This window comes from Oreochromis niloticus, linkage group LG4 (assembly GCF_001858045.2).
Source record: "Oreochromis niloticus isolate F11D_XX linkage group LG4, O_niloticus_UMD_NMBU, whole genome shotgun sequence".
NCBI lineage: Eukaryota > Metazoa > Chordata > Actinopteri > Cichliformes > Cichlidae > Oreochromis > Oreochromis niloticus.
This window is the reverse complement of record NC_031969.2, coordinates 13,317,239-13,332,528: the sequence shown is the minus strand read 5'-3', so window position 1 is coordinate 13,332,528 and position 15,290 is coordinate 13,317,239. Positions and strand designations below refer to the sequence as shown.

At 46.5% G+C, this 15,290-nt stretch overlaps 1 protein-coding gene across 1 annotated transcript; it reads right to left on the bottom strand.

Moving 5' to 3' along the window:
• Positions 1–1,803: 1,803 nt before the first annotated feature.
• Positions 1,804–13,741, bottom strand: LOC112846725 (mucin-5AC-like). The gene is made up of 9 exons (XM_025906645.1): positions 13,696–13,741; positions 12,972–13,033; positions 11,901–11,979; positions 10,740–10,813; positions 7,989–8,078; positions 6,927–7,014; positions 5,604–5,686; positions 3,033–3,461; positions 1,804–2,082 (listed from the first exon to the last, which is right to left on the bottom strand). The coding sequence occupies exons 1-9, from the start codon at positions 13,739–13,741 to the stop codon at positions 1,804–1,806; spliced, it is 1,230 nt and encodes a 409-aa protein (XP_025762430.1).
• Positions 13,742–15,290: the final 1,549 nt, after the last annotated feature.

Sequence of the window (15,290 nt, the reverse complement as noted above, 5' to 3'; positions counted from 1 at the left end):
AACTAATCTTAGGGTTCCCCCACCTCCTGATTGTACTTATTTCTGTTTAGATGTGGATGCACAGTAAAAAAAAAAAAAGTTTGTGTTCCCATGTACTAATATTATTATATTAATATAGCAAGAGGTTCAGTTAGCTTTGCACAAAAATGGCTGGTGGAAATGTCCTTCAAATAGCTACTTTTTACTTTCTTACTTTCTTTACTTTTACTTGAATAAAGAAGTTGAATCGGAACGTCAAATTCAGAACTCAAAGCGAGCCATCCATCTGAGTAACACCACCTCAGCTGCTGATCTCCTCCCTCCATTGGAGTGTCCATTTTAGTTTCTGTAATGCTTTAATTAACAAATGATTGCATGACATGTTCTGTACTTGATTTTAGAAAAGGGAAAGGCATTAAAATTATTTATGAAATAAAAAAGCCGAATGAACATCCTCTGAGTGTGGTGATTTCATAATTATTATTTGGGATGTTTAGAAGACCTCTCTGCTTGGTTGCAAACCTGCCAAAATTCATATTAGTTATTAGTTCCATTATAACCAAAAATTTAGGTTCTTATGATATGGTATATTATGTACTACAATGTCATGTACAAGCATTTATGAAGCTCTTTTTTCTAGTCTTGTCAGCCACTCAAAACCCTTTAGACATTAAAAAAAAGAAACAAGTGGTTAGGGCTTTTTAGAACCACTAAAAGTCAGAGGACTGCGTTATTATTGAAACCTGATTACTAGAAACAGAGATTATATTAGTTTAAAAAGAAAAATACTTCAACACATCCTTCTTCCTTTTCAATTATCCAAATTTGTATTTCCATTAGGAAAATTTACTGGCAATTACAAAAGCCCTCCAAAATATTAGATTTCCTAATAAGACTGATGAGTATTATAAAATATAACATTTCATTGAAGAAACTTTTAAATATTTTATAGGTACGGTAATTCATATAGAAAAACAATTGATGCATTAATAGTTTTATTAAGATGAAGAGAGTAAAAGTCTACATTCTGGGAAAACCAGAGTATCTCATCTTAAATAACATACAGTTACTATGTAATTATATGAAAGATAAAACTGGGGCCATGTGTGGCCATCAGTATGACTGAGAAAAATCAAGAAAATAAGTGACATTCAGAATAATCATAACATTATTCAAAACAAATATATTGTCATAGCTTTTATATTCCCCATATTTGTGATCAATGGGATAGTTCCAAAGCACAAAAAAAATTCCATCATAATGTCTGTTGAAAACTTTATCACAGTCACAGTTGTTATCTTTTGGCATTTTTGGTGTAATTGTTGTTGTAGTTTTACAATGCTGTCATTGAATCACTGTTGTAATATAAAACTGACAATATATATGCATAACAAAAATCCCCAAATAACTAGTTATGGATATATGGATATATATTTCTGTTCATATTACTGCACACTATTACATTTATTCAAGACATTTGCATGATAAGTTTAATAAGTAAATATTAAATATATATTATACTTTATAACTCACTTGGAAAAGGGTAACTGTGTGTTAAATAGTTATCCATCCTCAGGTTTACCCAGACCCCTTTTCTTACATCTGAAACAAATTAAATTTAAATCCCAACTAAACAAGAAGAGCAGAGGTAAACATTGGCAATAAAAAAAAATAAAATCCATTCACAGTTTTAGTGGTTTTTATGGGGTTTCCATCTGTGATTTTCCTGTTTAATAATAAATGGTAAAGACAAAGAGTCCCAGTACAAGAGGGATTACATTCATTCTGACAGAAGATGCGTTACTTGTTGTCGTCGTGGATGATTTAGTTGTTGAAGAAATTGTAGTGGTTGTTGCAGAAGTGGTCTTTGTCGCAGCTGTTGTCGTTGTAGATGATTTTGTTGTTGAAGACATTGTAGTGGTTGTTGCGGAAGTGGTTGTTTTTGCAGCTGTTGTTGTGGTTGTTGACGCAGTGCTTGGAATTGGAGTAGTTGTTGTTGTTGTTGATGATGCTGTAGAAGCAGATATTGTGGTCTGGGCAACAGCTGATGTTAGAGGTGATGTTATGGTTGGTGAGGCTGTTGATGTTGTTGGAGCATCTGGGCTTATTGTTGGGGCAGCTGTGGTTGTGGTTGAAGTGCCTGTTGTCATTGCTGGTGCAGCAGTTGTTGTGGTTGCAGATGCGGTGGCTGTGGCTGTGGTCACAGCAGCTACTGCTGTTGTTGGAGCAGCTGTTGTTGTTGTTGGAGCAGATGTTGTTGTGGTCGGTGCAGCAGTTGTTGTGGTTGGAGCAGCTGTTGTTGTGGCTGGTGCCACAGTTATTGTGGTTGCAGCAGCTGTTCTTGTGGTTGGAGCAGCTGTTGTTGTGGTTGGAGCAGCTGTTGTTGTTGTTGGAGCAGCAATTGTTGTTGTTGCTTCTACTGTTGTTGTGGTTGGTGCCACAGTGGTTGTAGTTGGAGCAGATGTTGTTGTGGTTGTTGTCACAGCGGTTGTGGTTGGGGCAGCTGTGGTTGTGGTTGGAGCAGCTGTTGTTGTGGTGGGAGCAGCAGTTGTTCTTGTTGCTGCTACTGTTGTTGTGGTTGGTTCCACAGTGGTTGTGGTTGGAGCAGTTGTTGTTGTGGTTGTTGTCAAAGCAGTTGTGGTTGGAGCAGATGTGGTTGTGGTTGAGGCAGCTGTGGTTGTGGTTGGAGCAGCTGTTGTTGTGGTTGGTGCAGCTGCTGTCGTCGCTGGAGCAGCTGTTGTTGTGGTTGGTGCCACAGTGGTTGTGGCTGGTGCAACTGTTGTTGTGGTTGGAGCAGCAGTTGTTGTGGTTGGTGCTACTGTTGTTGTGGTTGGTGCAGCTGCGGTTTTGGTTGGGGCAGCTGTGGTTGTGGTTGGAGCAGATGTTGTTGTGGTTGGTGATGCAGTGGTTGTGGTTGGAGCAGCTGTGGTTGTGGTTGGAGCAGCTGTTGTTGTGGTTGGTACAGCTGTTGTCGTTGTTGGAGCAGCAGTTGTTGTGGTTGGTGCCACCATTGTTGTGGTTGGAGCAGTTGTTGTTGTGGTTGGTGCAGCTGCTGTCGTAGTTGGAGCAGCAGTTGTTGCTGTTGGTGCCACAGTGGTTGTGGTTGGAGCAGATGTAGTTGTGGTTGTCATCACAGCGACTGTGGTTGGAGCATTTGATGTTGTGGTTGGAGAGGTGATTGTGGTTGTTGGAGCAACTGTGGTCGTGGTTGGAGCCACAGTGGTTGTGTTTGGTGCAGCTGTTGTCGTTGTTCGAGCAGCAATTGTTGCTGTTGGAGCAGCAGTTGTTGTGGTTGGAGCAGCAGTTGTTGTGGTTGGTGCTACTGTTGTTGTGGTTGGTGCAGCAGTTGTTGTGGTTGGAGCAGCTATGGTTGTGGTTGGAGCAACTGTGATTGTGGTTGGTGCCACAGTGATTGTGGTTGCAGCAGCTGTTGTTGTGGTTGGAGCAGCTGTTGTTGTTGTTGGAGCAGCAGTTGTTGTTGTTGCTGCTACTGTTGTTGTGGTTGGTTCAGCACTTGTTGTCGTTGTTGTCACAGCAGTTGTGGTTGGAGCAGATGTGGTTGTGGTTGGAGCAGCTGTTGTTGTGGTTGGTGCAGAGGTTGTTGTTGGAGCAGCTTTCGTTGTGGTTGGTGCCATGGTGGATGTGGTTCGTGCTACTGTTGTTGTGGTTGGTGTACTTGTGGTTGTGGTTCGAGCAGCAGTTGTTGTGAATGGTGCAGCTGCTGACGTTGTTGTAACAGCAGTTGTTGTGGTTGGTGCCACAGTGATTGTGGTTTGTGCCACAGTGATTGTGGTTGCAGCAGCTGTTGTGGTTGTTGGAGCAGCAGATGTTGCTTCTGCTGCTACTGTTTTTGTGGTTTGTGCCACAGTGTTTGTGGTTGGAGCAGATTTTGTTGTGGTTGTTGTCACAGCGGTTGTAGTTGGAGCAGATGTGGTTGTGGTTGGGGCAGCTGTGGGTGTGGTTGGTGACGCTGCTGTCGTTGTTGGAGCAGCTGTTGTTGTGGTTGGTGCCACAGTGGTTGTGGTTGGAGCAGATTTTGTTGTGGTTGTTGACACAGCGGTTGTAGTTGGAGCAGATGTGGTTGTGGTTGGGGCAGCTGTGGGTGTGGTTGGTGCAGCTGTGGTAGTAGTTGGAGCAGCTGTGGTTGTTGTTGGAGTAGATGTTGTTGTGTTTGGTGCAGCTGTTGTCGTTGTTGGAGCAGCAGTTGTTGTGGTTGGGGCAGCAGTTATTGTTGTTGGAACAGCTGTGGTTGTGGTTGGAGCAGCTGTTGTTGTTGTTGGAACAGCTGTGGTTGTGGTTGGAGCAGCTGTTGTAGTGGTTGGTGCAGCTGCTGTCATTGTTGGAGCAGCTGATGTTGTGGTTGGAGCAGCTGTTGTTGTGGTTGGAGCAGCTGTTGTTGTGGTTGGTGCAGCTGCTGTCGTTGTTGGAGCAGCTGATGTTGTGGTTGGAGCAGCTGTTGTTGTGGTTGGTGCAGCAGTTGTTGTGGTTGGAGCAGCTGTTGTTGTGGTTGGTGCCACAGTGATTGTTGGTGGTGCCACAGTGATTGTGGTTGAAGCACCTGTTGTTGTGGTTGGAGCAGCTGTTGTTGTTGTTGAAGCAGCAGATGTTGTTGCTGCTGCTACTGTTGTTGTTGGTGCCACATTGGTTTTGGTTGGAGCAGCTGTTGTTGTGGTTGTGGCAGCTGTGGGTGTGGTTGGGGCAGCTGTTGTTGTGGTTGGTGCAGCCGCTGTCGTTGTTGGAGCAGCTGTTGTTGTGGTTGGTGCCACAGTGGTTGTGGTTGGAGCAGATGTTGTTGTGGTTGTTGTCACAGCGGTTGTGGTTGGAGCAGGTGTGGCTGTGGTTGTGGCAGCTGTGGGTGTGGTTGGAGCAGCTGTTGTTGTGGGTCGTGCAGCTGGTGTCGTTGTTGGAGCAGCTGTTGCTGTGGTTGGAGCAGCTGTTGTTGTGGTTGGAGCAGCAGTTGTTGTGGTTGGTGCCACAGTGGTTGTGGTTGCAGGAGCTGTTGTTGTAATTGGAGCAGTTGTTGTTGTTGTTGTTGCTGCTACTGTTTTTGTGGTTGATGCCACAGTGGTTGTGTTTGGAGTAGCAGTTGTTGTGGTTGGTGGAGCCGTTGTCGTTGTTGGAACAGCAATTGTTGTGTTTGGTGTTACTGTTGTTGTAGTTGGTACAGCTGTGGTTGTGGTTGGAGCAGCAGTTGTTGTGGTTGGTGCAGCTGCTGTCGTTGTTGGAGCAGCTGTTGTTGTGGTTGGAGCATCTGTTGTTGTGGTTGGTGCCACAGTGGTTGTGGTTGCAGGAGCTGTTGTAATTGGAGCATTTGTTGTTGTTGTTGGAGCAGCAGTTGTTGTTGTTGCTGCTACTGTTGTGGTTGGTGCCACCGTGGTTGTGGTTGGAGCAGCAGTTGTTGTGGTTGTTATCACAGCGATTGTGGTTGGAGCAGTTGTTGTTGTGGATGGAATAGCTGTTGTTGTGGTTGGTGCTACTGTTGTGGTTGGTGCAGGTGTGGTTCTGGTTGGAGCAGCTGTGGTTGTGGTTGGAGCAGCTGTTGTTGTGGTTGGTGCACCTGTTGTTGTTGTTGTTGGAGCAGCAATTGTTGTGGTTGGTGCAGCAGTTGTTGTGTTTGGTGCTACTGTTGTTGTAGTTGGTGCTGCTGTGGTTGTGTTTGGTGCCACAGTGATTGTGGTTGCACTACCTGTTGTTGTGGTTGAAGCAGCTGTTGGTGTGGTTGGAGCAGCTGTTGTTGTGGTTGGTGCAGCTGCTGTCGTTGTTGGAGCAGCTGTCGTTGTGGTTGGTGCAGCTGTTGTCGTTGTTGGAGCAGCAGTTGTTGTGGTTGGAGCAGCTGCTGTTGTGGTAGGGGCAGCAGTTGTTGTGGTTCGTGCCACAGTGGCTGTGGTTGCAGGACCTGTTGTTGTAATTGGAGCAGATGTTTTTGTTGGTGGAGGAGCAGTTGTTGTTGTTGCTGCTACTGTTTTTGTGGTTGATGCCACATTGGTTGTGTTTGGAGCAGCAGTTGTTGTGGTTGTTATCACAGCGATTGTGGTTGGAGCAGTTGTTGTTGTGGTTGGAGCAGCAGTTGTTGTGTTTGGTGCTACTGTTGTTGTATTTGGTGCAGCTGCGGTTGTGGTTGGAGCAGCAGTTGTTGTGGTTGGTGCAGCTGTTGTCGTTGTTGGAGCAGCAAATGTTGTGGTTGGTGCAGCAGTTGTTGTGGTTGGTACAGCTGTGGTTGTGGTTGGAGCAGCTGTTGTTGTTGTTGGAGCAGCAGTTGTTGTGGTTGGAGCAGCAGTGGTTTTTGTTGAAGTAGCAGATGTTGTTGCTGCTGATACTGTTGTTGTGGTTGGTTCCAGAGTGGTTGTGGTTGGAGCAGATGTTGTTGTGGTTTTTGTCACAGCGTTTGTGGTTGGAGCAGCAGTTGTTGTGGTTGGTGCAGCTGTGGTTGTGGTTGGAGCAGCTTTTGTTGTGGTTGGTGCAGCTGTTGTCGTTGTTGGAGCAGCAAATTTTGTTGTTTGTGAAGCAGTTGATGTGTTTGGTGCTACTGTTGTTGTAGTTGGTACAGCTGTGGTTGTGGTTGGAGCAGCTGTTGTAGTGGTTGGTGCAGATGCTGTCATTGTTGGAGCAGCTGATGTTGTGGTTGGAGCAGCTGTTGTTGTGGTTGGAGCAGCTGTTGTTGTGGTTGGTGCAGCTGCTGTCGTTGTTGGAGCAGCTGATGTTGTTGTTGGAGCAGCTGTTGTTGTGGTTGGTGCAGCTGCTGTCGTTGTTGGAGCTGCTGTTGTTGTGGTTGGAGCATCTGTTGTTGTGGTTGGTGCCACAGTGGTTGTGGTTGCAGGAGCTGTTGTTGTAATTGGAGCAATTGTTGTTGTTGTTGGAGCAGCAGTTGTTGTTGTTGCTGCTACTGTTGTTGTGGTTGGTGCCACCGTGGTTGTGGTTGGAGCAGCAGTTGTTGTGGTTGTTATCACAGCGATTGTGGTTGGAGCAGTTGTTGTATTGGATGGAACAGCTGTTGTTGTGGTTGGTGCTACTGTTGTGGTTGGTGCAGGTGTGGTTCTGGTTGGAGCAGCTGTGGTTGTGGTTGGAGCAGCTGTTGTTGTGGTTGGTGCACCTGTTGTTGTTGTTGGAGCAGCAATTGTTGTGGTTGGTGCAGCAGTTGTTGTGTTTGGTGCTACTGTTGTTGTAGTTGGTGCAGCTGTGGTTGTGTTTGGTGCCACAGTGATTGTGGTTGCACCACCTGTTGTTGTGGTTGGAGCAGCTTTGGGTGTGGTTGGAGCAGCTGTTGTTGTGGTTGGTACAGCTGCTGTCGTTGTTGGAGCAGCTGTTGTTGTGGTTGGTGCAGCTGTTGTCGTTGTTGGAGCAGCAGTTGTTGTGGTTGGAGCAGCTGCTGTTGTGGTTGGGGCAGCAGTTGTTGTGGTTCGTGCCACAGTGGCTGTGGTTGCAGGACCTGTTGTTGTAATTGGAGCAGATGTTTTTGTTGGTGGAGGAGCAGTTGTTGTTGTTGCTGCTACTGTTGTTGTGGTTGGTGCCACAGTGGTTGTGTTTGGAGCAGATGTTGTTGTGTCTGGTGCTACTGTTGTTGTGGGTGGTGCAGCTGTGGTAGTAGTTGGAGCAGCTGTGGTTGTGGTTGGAGCAGCTGCGGTTGTGGTTGGAGCAGCAGTTGTTGTGTTTGGAGCAGCTGTGGTTGTGGTTGGTGCTACTGTTGTTGTGGTTGGAGCAGCAGTTGTTGTCGTTGGTGCAGCAGTTGTGGTTCGAGCAGCTGTTGTTGTGATTGGTGCCACAGTGATTGTTGGTGGTGCCACAGTGATTGTGGTTGCAGAACCTGTTGTTGTGGTTCGAGCAGCTGTTGTTGTGGTTGGTGCCACAGTGATTGTTGGTGGTGCCACAGTGATTGTGGTTGAAGCACCTGTTGTTTTGGTTGGAGCAGCTGTTGTTGTTGTTGAAGCAGCAGATGTTGTTGCTGCTGCTACTGTTGTTGTTGGTGCCACATTGGTTTTGGTTGTAGCAGCTGTTGTTGTGGTTGTTGTCACAGCGGTTGTGGTTGGACCAGATGTGGTTGTGGTTGGGGCAGCTGTGGGTGTGGATGGAACAGCTGTTGTTGTGGTTGGTGCAGCTGCTGTCGTTGTTGGAGCAGCTGTTGTTGTGGTTGGTGCCACAGTGGTTTTGGTTGGAGCAGCAGTTGTTGTGGTTGTTGTCACAGCGGTTGTGGTTGGAGCAGGTGTGGCTGTGGTTGGGGCAGCTGTGGGTGTGGTTGGAGCAGTTGTTGTTGTGGTTGGTGCAGCTGCTGTCGTTGTTGGAGCAGCTGTTGTTGTGGTTGGTGCAGCTGTTGTGGTTGGTGCCACCGTGGTTGTGGTTGGAGCAGCTGTTGTTGTGGTTGGAGCAGCAGTTGTTGTGGTTGGTGCCACAGTGGTTGTGGTTGCAGGAGCTGTTGTTGTAATGGGAGCAGTTGTTGTGGTTGAAGTAGCAGTTGTTGTGATTGGAGCAGCTGTGGTTGTGGTTGGAGCAGCTGTTGTTGTGGTTGGAGCAGCTGTTGTTGTGGTTGGTGCAGCTGCTGTCGTCGCTGGAGCAGCTGTTGTTGTGGTTGGTGCCACAGTGGTTGTGGTTGGTGCAGATATTGTTGTTTTTGTTGTCACAGCAGTCGTGGTTGGACCAGATGTGATTGTGGTTGGAGCAGCAGTTGTTGTGGTTGGGGCTACTGTTGTTTTGGTTAGTGCAGCTGTGGTTGTGGTTGGAGCAGCTGCGGTTGTGGTTGGAGCAGCAGTTGTTGTGGTTGGAGCAGGTGTGGTTGTGGTTGCAGGAGCTGTTGTTGTAATGGGAGCAGTTGTTGTGGTTGAAGTAGCAGTTGTTGTGATTGGAGCAGCTGTGGTTGTGGTTGGAGCAGCTGTTGTTGTGGATGGAGCAGCTGTTGTTGTGGTTGGTGCAGCTGCTGTCGTCGCTGGAGCAGCTGTTGTTGTGGTTGGTGCCACAGTGGTTGTGGTTGGTGCAGATATTGTTGTTTTTGTTGTCACAGCAGTCGTGGTTGGACCAGATGTGATTGTGGTTGGAGCAGCAGTTGTTGTGGTTGGGGCTACTGTTGTTTTGGTTAGTGCAGCTGTGGTTGTGGTTGGAGCAGCTGCGGTTGTGGTTGGAGCAGCAGTTGTTGTGGTTGGAGCAGGTGTGGTTGTGGTTGGTGCTACTGTGGTTGTGTTTGGAGCAGCAGTTGTTGTCGTTGGTGCAGCAGTTGTGGTTCGAGCAGCTGTTGTTGTGGTTGGTGCCACAGTGATTGTTGGTGGCGCCGCAGTGATTGTGGTTTCAGAACCTGTTGTTGTGGTTCGAGCAGCTGTTGTTGTGGTTGGTGCCACAGTGATTGTTGGTGGTGCCACAGTGATTGTGGTTGAAGCGCCTGTTGTTGTGGTTGGAGCAGCTGTTGTTGTGGTTGGTGCAGCAGTTGTTGTGGTTGGAGCAGCAGTGGTTTTTGTTGAAGTAGCAGATGTTGTTGCTGCTGATACTGTTGTTGTGGTTGGTTCCAGAGTGGTTGTGGTTGGAGCAGATGTTGTTGTGGTTTTTGTCACAGCGTTTGTGGTTGGAGCAGTTGTTGTTGTGGTTGGAGCAGCAGTTGTTGTGGTTGGTGCAGCTGTGGTTGTGGTTTGAGCAGCTTTTGTTGTGGTTGGTGCAACTGTTGTCGTTGTTGGTGCAGCAGTTGTTGTGGTTGGAGCAGCAGTGGTTTTTGTTGAAGTAGCAGATGTTGTTGCTACTGCTACTGTTGTTGTGGTTGGTGCCACAGTGGTTATGGTTGGAGCAGCTTTTGTTGTGGTTGTTGTCACAGCCGTTTTGGTTGGACTAGATGTGGTTGTGGTTGGAGCAGCTGTTGTTGTGGTTGGAGCAGCTGTTGTTGTGGTTGGTGCAGCAGTTGTTGTGGTTGGAGCAGCAGTGGTTGTGGTTGGTGACATAGTGGTTGTGGTTGCAGGAGCTGTTGTTGTAATTGGAGCAGTTGTTGTTGTTGTTGGAGAAGCAGTTGTTGTTGTTGCTGCTACTGTTGTTGTGTTTGGTGCCACAGTGGTTGTGTTTGGAGCAGATGTTGTTGTGGTTGTTATAACAGCTATTGTGGTTGGAGCAGTTGTTGTTGTGGTCTGAGAAGCTGTTGTTGTGGTTGGAGCAGATGTTGTTGTGGTTGTTCTAGCTGTTGTCATTGTTGGAGCAGCAGTTGTTGTGATTGGTGCAGCAGTTGTTGTGGTTGGAGCAGGAGTTGTTGTGGTTGGAGCAGCTGTTGTTGTGGTTGGAGCAGCAGTTGTTGTGGTTGGTGCAGCTATGGTTGTGGTTGGAGAAGCACTTGTTGTGGTTTTTGAAGCTGTTGTCGTTCTTGGAGCAGCAATTGTTGTGGTTGGTGCAGCAGTTGTTGTGGTTGGAGCAGCTGTTGTTGTGGTTGGTGCAGCTGTGGTTGTGGTTGGAGCAGCTGTGGTTGTGGTTGGAGCAGCTGTTGTTGTGGTTGGAGCAGCTGTTGTTGTGGTTGGTGCTACTGTTGTTGTGGTTGGTGTAGGTGTGGTTGTGGTTGGAGCAGCTGTGGTTGTGGGTAGAGCAGCTGTTGTTGTGGTTGGTGCTACTGTTGTTGTATTTGGTGCTAGTGTTGTTGTAGTTGGTGCAGCTGTGGTTGTGGTTGGAGCAGCTGCGGTTGTGGTTGGTGCCACAGTGATTGTGGTTTCAGCACCTGTTGTTGTGGTTGGAGCAGCTGTGGTTGTTGTTGAAGCAACAGATGTTGTTGCTGCTGCTACTGTTGTTGTGGTTGGTGCCACCGTGGTTGTTGTTGGTGCAGATGTGGTTGTGGTTGGGGCAGCTGTGGGTGTGGTTGGAGCAGCAGTTGTTGTGGTTGGTGCAGCTGCTGTCGTTATTGGAGCAGCAGATGTTGTTGCTGCCGCTATTGTTGTTGTGGTTGTTGCCACCGTGGTTGTTTTTGGAGCAGATGTGGTTGTGTTTGTTGCAGATGTTGTTGTTGTTGGTGCTGCAATCGTTGTGGTTGGAGCAGCTGTGGTTGTGATTGGAGAAGCACTTGTTGTGGTTGGTGCAGCTGTTGTCGCTGTTGGAGCAACAGTTGTTGTGGTTGGTGCAGATGTTGTTGTTGGTAGTGCTGCAATCGTTGTGGTTGGGGCAGCTGTGGTTGTGGTTGGCGAAGCACTTGTTGTGGTTGGTGCAGCTGTTGTCGTTGTTGGAGCAGCAGTTATTGTGGTTGGTGCAGCTGTTGTCGTTGTTGGAGCAGCAGTTGTTGTGGTTGGTGCTGAAATCGTTGTGGTTGGCGCAGCTGTGGTTGTGGTTGGAGAAGCACTTGTTGTGGTTGGAGCAGCTGTTGTTGTGGTTGGAGCAGCAGTTGTTGTGGTTGGAGCAGGTGTGGTTGTGGTTGGTGCTACTGTGGTTGTGGTTGGAGCAGCAGTTGTTGTCGTTGGTGCAGCAGTTGTGGTTCGAGCAGCTGTTGTTGTGGTTGGTGCCACAGTGATTGTTGGTGGCGCCGCAGTGATTGTGGTTTCAGAACCTGTTGTTGTGGTTCGAGCAGCTGTTGTTGTGGTTGGTGCCACAGTGATTGTTGGTGGTGCCACAGTGATTGTGGTTGAAGCGCCTGTTGTTGTGGTTGGAGCAGCTGTTGTTGTGGTTGGTGCAGCAGTTGTTGTGGTTGGAGCAGCAGTGGTTTTTGTTGAAGTAGCAGATGTTGTTGCTGCTGATACTGTTGTTGTGGTTGGTTCCAGAGTGGTTGTGGTTGGAGCAGATGTTGTTGTGGTTTTTGTCACAGCGTTTGTGGTTGGAGCAGTTGTTGTTGTGGTTGGAGCAGCAGTTGTTGTGGTTGGTGCAGCTGTGGTTGTGGTTTGAGCAGCTTTTGTTGTGGTTGGTGCAACTGTTGTCGTTGTTGGTGCAGCAGTTGTTGTGGTTGGAGCAGCAGTGGTTTTTGTTGAAGTAGCAGATGTTGTTGCTACTGCTACTGTTGTTGTGGTTGGTGCCACAGTGGTTATGGTTGGAGCAGCTTTTGTTGTGGTTGTTGTCACAGCCGTTTTGGTTGGACTAGATGTGGTTGTGGTTGGAGCAGCTGTTGTTGTGGTTGGAGCAGCTGTTGTTGTGGTTGGTGCAGCAGTTGTTGTGGTTGGAGCAGCAGTGGTTGTGGTTGGTGACATAGTGGTTGTGGTTGCAGGAGCTGTTGTTGTAATTGGAGCAGTTGTTGTTGTTGTTGGAGAAGCAGTTGTTGTTGTTGCTGCTACTGTTGTTGTGTTTGGTGCCACAGTGGTTGTGTTTGGAGCAGATGTTGTTGTGGTTGTTATAACAGCTATTGTGGTTGGAGCAGTTGTTGTTGTGGTCTGAGAAGCTGTTGTTGTGGTTGGAGCAGATGTTGTTGTGGTTGTTCTAGCTGTTGTCATTGTTGGAGCAGCAGTTGTTGTGATTGGTGCAGCAGTTGTTGTGGTTGGAGCAGGAGTTGTTGTGGTTGGAGCAGCTGTTGTTGTGGTTGGAGCAGCAGTTGTTGTGGTTGGTGCAGCTATGGTTGTGGTTGGAGAAGCACTTGTTGTGGTTTTTGAAGCTGTTGTCGTTCTTGGAGCAGCAATTGTTGTGGTTGGTGCAGCAGTTGTTGTGGTTGGAGCAGCTGTTGTTGTGGTTGGTGCAGCTGTGGTTGTGGTTGGAGCAGCTGTGGTTGTGGTTGGAGCAGCTGTTGTTGTGGTTGGAGCAGCTGTTGTTGTGGTTGGTGCTACTGTTGTTGTGGTTGGTGTAGGTGTGGTTGTGGTTGGAGCAGCTGTGGTTGTGGGTAGAGCAGCTGTTGTTGTGGTTGGTGCTACTGTTGTTGTATTTGGTGCTAGTGTTGTTGTAGTTGGTGCAGCTGTGGTTGTGGTTGGAGCAGCTGCGGTTGTGGTTGGTGCCACAGTGATTGTGGTTTCAGCACCTGTTGTTGTGGTTGGAGCAGCTGTGGTTGTTGTTGAAGCAACAGATGTTGTTGCTGCTGCTACTGTTGTTGTGGTTGGTGCCACCGTGGTTGTTGTTGGTGCAGATGTGGTTGTGGTTGGGGCAGCTGTGGGTGTGGTTGGAGCAGCAGTTGTTGTGGTTGGTGCAGCTGCTGTCGTTATTGGAGCAGCTGTTGTTGTGGTTGGAGCAGCTTGTGTTGTGGTTGGTGCAGCAGATGTTGTTGTTGAAGCAGCAGATGTTGTTGCTGCCGCTATTGTTGTTGTGGTTGTTGCCACCGTGGTTGTTTTTGGAGCAGATGTGGTTGTGTTTGTTGCAGATGTTGTTGTTGTTGGTGCTGCAATCGTTGTGGTTGGAGCAGCTGTGGTTGTGATTGGAGAAGCACTTGTTGTGGTTGGTGCAGCTGTTGTCGCTGTTGGAGCAACAGTTGTTGTGGTTGGTGCAGATGTTGTTGTTGGTAGTGCTGCAATCGTTGTGGTTGGGGCAGCTGTGGTTGTGGTTGGCGAAGCACTTGTTGTGGTTGGTGCAGCTGTTGTCGTTGTTGGAGCAGCAGTTATTGTGGTTGGTGCAGCTGTTGTCGTTGTTGGAGCAGCAGTTGTTGTGGTTGGTGCTGAAATCGTTGTGGTTGGCGCAGCTGTGGTTGTGGTTGGAGAAGCACTTGTTGTGGTTGGAGCAGCTGTTGTTGTGGTTGATGCTGCAGTCGTTGTGGTTGGAGCAGCTGTGGTTGTGGTTGGTGCTGCAGTCGTTGTAGGTAAATTACAGGTTGGTCCACTCTTGATGGTACCAACACTCTGCATGAAAGGTAGAGAACCCAGGCTTGAAGCAGCTGCACACAGGTTGCTGGATGCACAGCCGTAAGCTGGAAAATCCTTGGTGCCATCGTTCACTGTAGATGAAAAATCCCAGTTTCAACAATTTCACATATTTTTAGACATACATAACTGTGTAATAGCTTTTGAAAATCAAGACATACTTATATAAAAATATAATATTATTGGGTATAAGTTTGAAAAGTTTTCGAGGCAACATTACACTAAACTACTTCCATTTAGCAAACATAAATATCTTGTACAACAACAAAGTAATCTAACATCTTTTTTAATCTGTTCTGTTTGCTCACAATGCTGAAATTTGAAATCTTACTGTAGTGACTTTTGGGTGTACTCTAAGACATGAGTTGTGTGTTCAACATTTCTAATGTATAATACCGTACCCACCAGTAAACAATTTTTAATTAGAGACAAGAACAGAGCCTGATTTTCAGTCAGTTGTTTCGTGACTTTCACTATAAAGTTATTGAAAATAAATACTCACAATGTCAGAAGCCAAAGTGATTTCCTTTTAATGAACAGTGTTCTTACTCTCGGTGTTCTATTATCACATGTGTTTTTTTCCATTTAAAGCAGGTAACTGATTTTTCCATCATCAAGAAATCAAAGTGCTCCTCTTGATGTTTTCATGTGTATTTTCTTTACTTTGCTCTTTTTGTGGTGGACATTTATCTCTTTGTTTTCAGCTCTTGTTTTATACAAATGATTAGTCATGACAATAACTGACAGATTAATCAGTACCTCCATGCTACAAATATTGATTTTTGTTTAAAGTTTCGGGAATACTTCTTAACTAATATATTTATGTGTTGTGGACAAATATGTATCATTTCCTACACTGATTATCAAATCTTCATCTTTAAAGATTTAAAGTACAAAATCACATTCATTACAAATACAGATAAAATGCTTGATAATGGTTTTCCTGACAGTCTAAAAAAAAGAATGTTTGTTGAATTTATTTTATGCAAAAACCAAATTTAAAGATGATTTTTGTTAAAGTATGCATGTTGAAGACTCACTTATTGATTGAAAACATTGGTCCTCCACTCCCTGACATTGCAATGGTGTGTTGCACTGAGAGGTGGAACAATAGTTACATAGTAGGCCGTTACTTGACTGAGGAGTAGGGGCTGAAACAGAAAAGAACATCATTTCATTTTAGAAAAGAATATTTCAGCAGATATCAGAATATTGTTTCTTATCCCTTTCTGTCATGTCTGTTCTGTTATGTGTCTTTAACTTGACTGATTTCTACTTACCAGCCAGAGTTGCTGAGTTGCAGTTATCCGTGTTGCAGCACGTGACAGATGCAAGAGCACTTTGAACACCCAGGTCAACTGCAAATGTCTGAGAGCCCGTAGTTGGACACAGGGAGGAAGATGCACATGCCTTGTAGATTTGTGTTGCCGTAGTTCCAGATGAGGAAGCTGCAAAGTAATTTTAATATTTTTAATGATGAATTTTATTAATGTTGATGGAAAGCACACATAGCCCCACAGGTATTTGAAATGTACTGAACTGTATGAAATAATATGAAGAAAAGATTACCTAAAATAGTAGCTGTAACACACATGGTCTCTGAAGAACATGTATTTG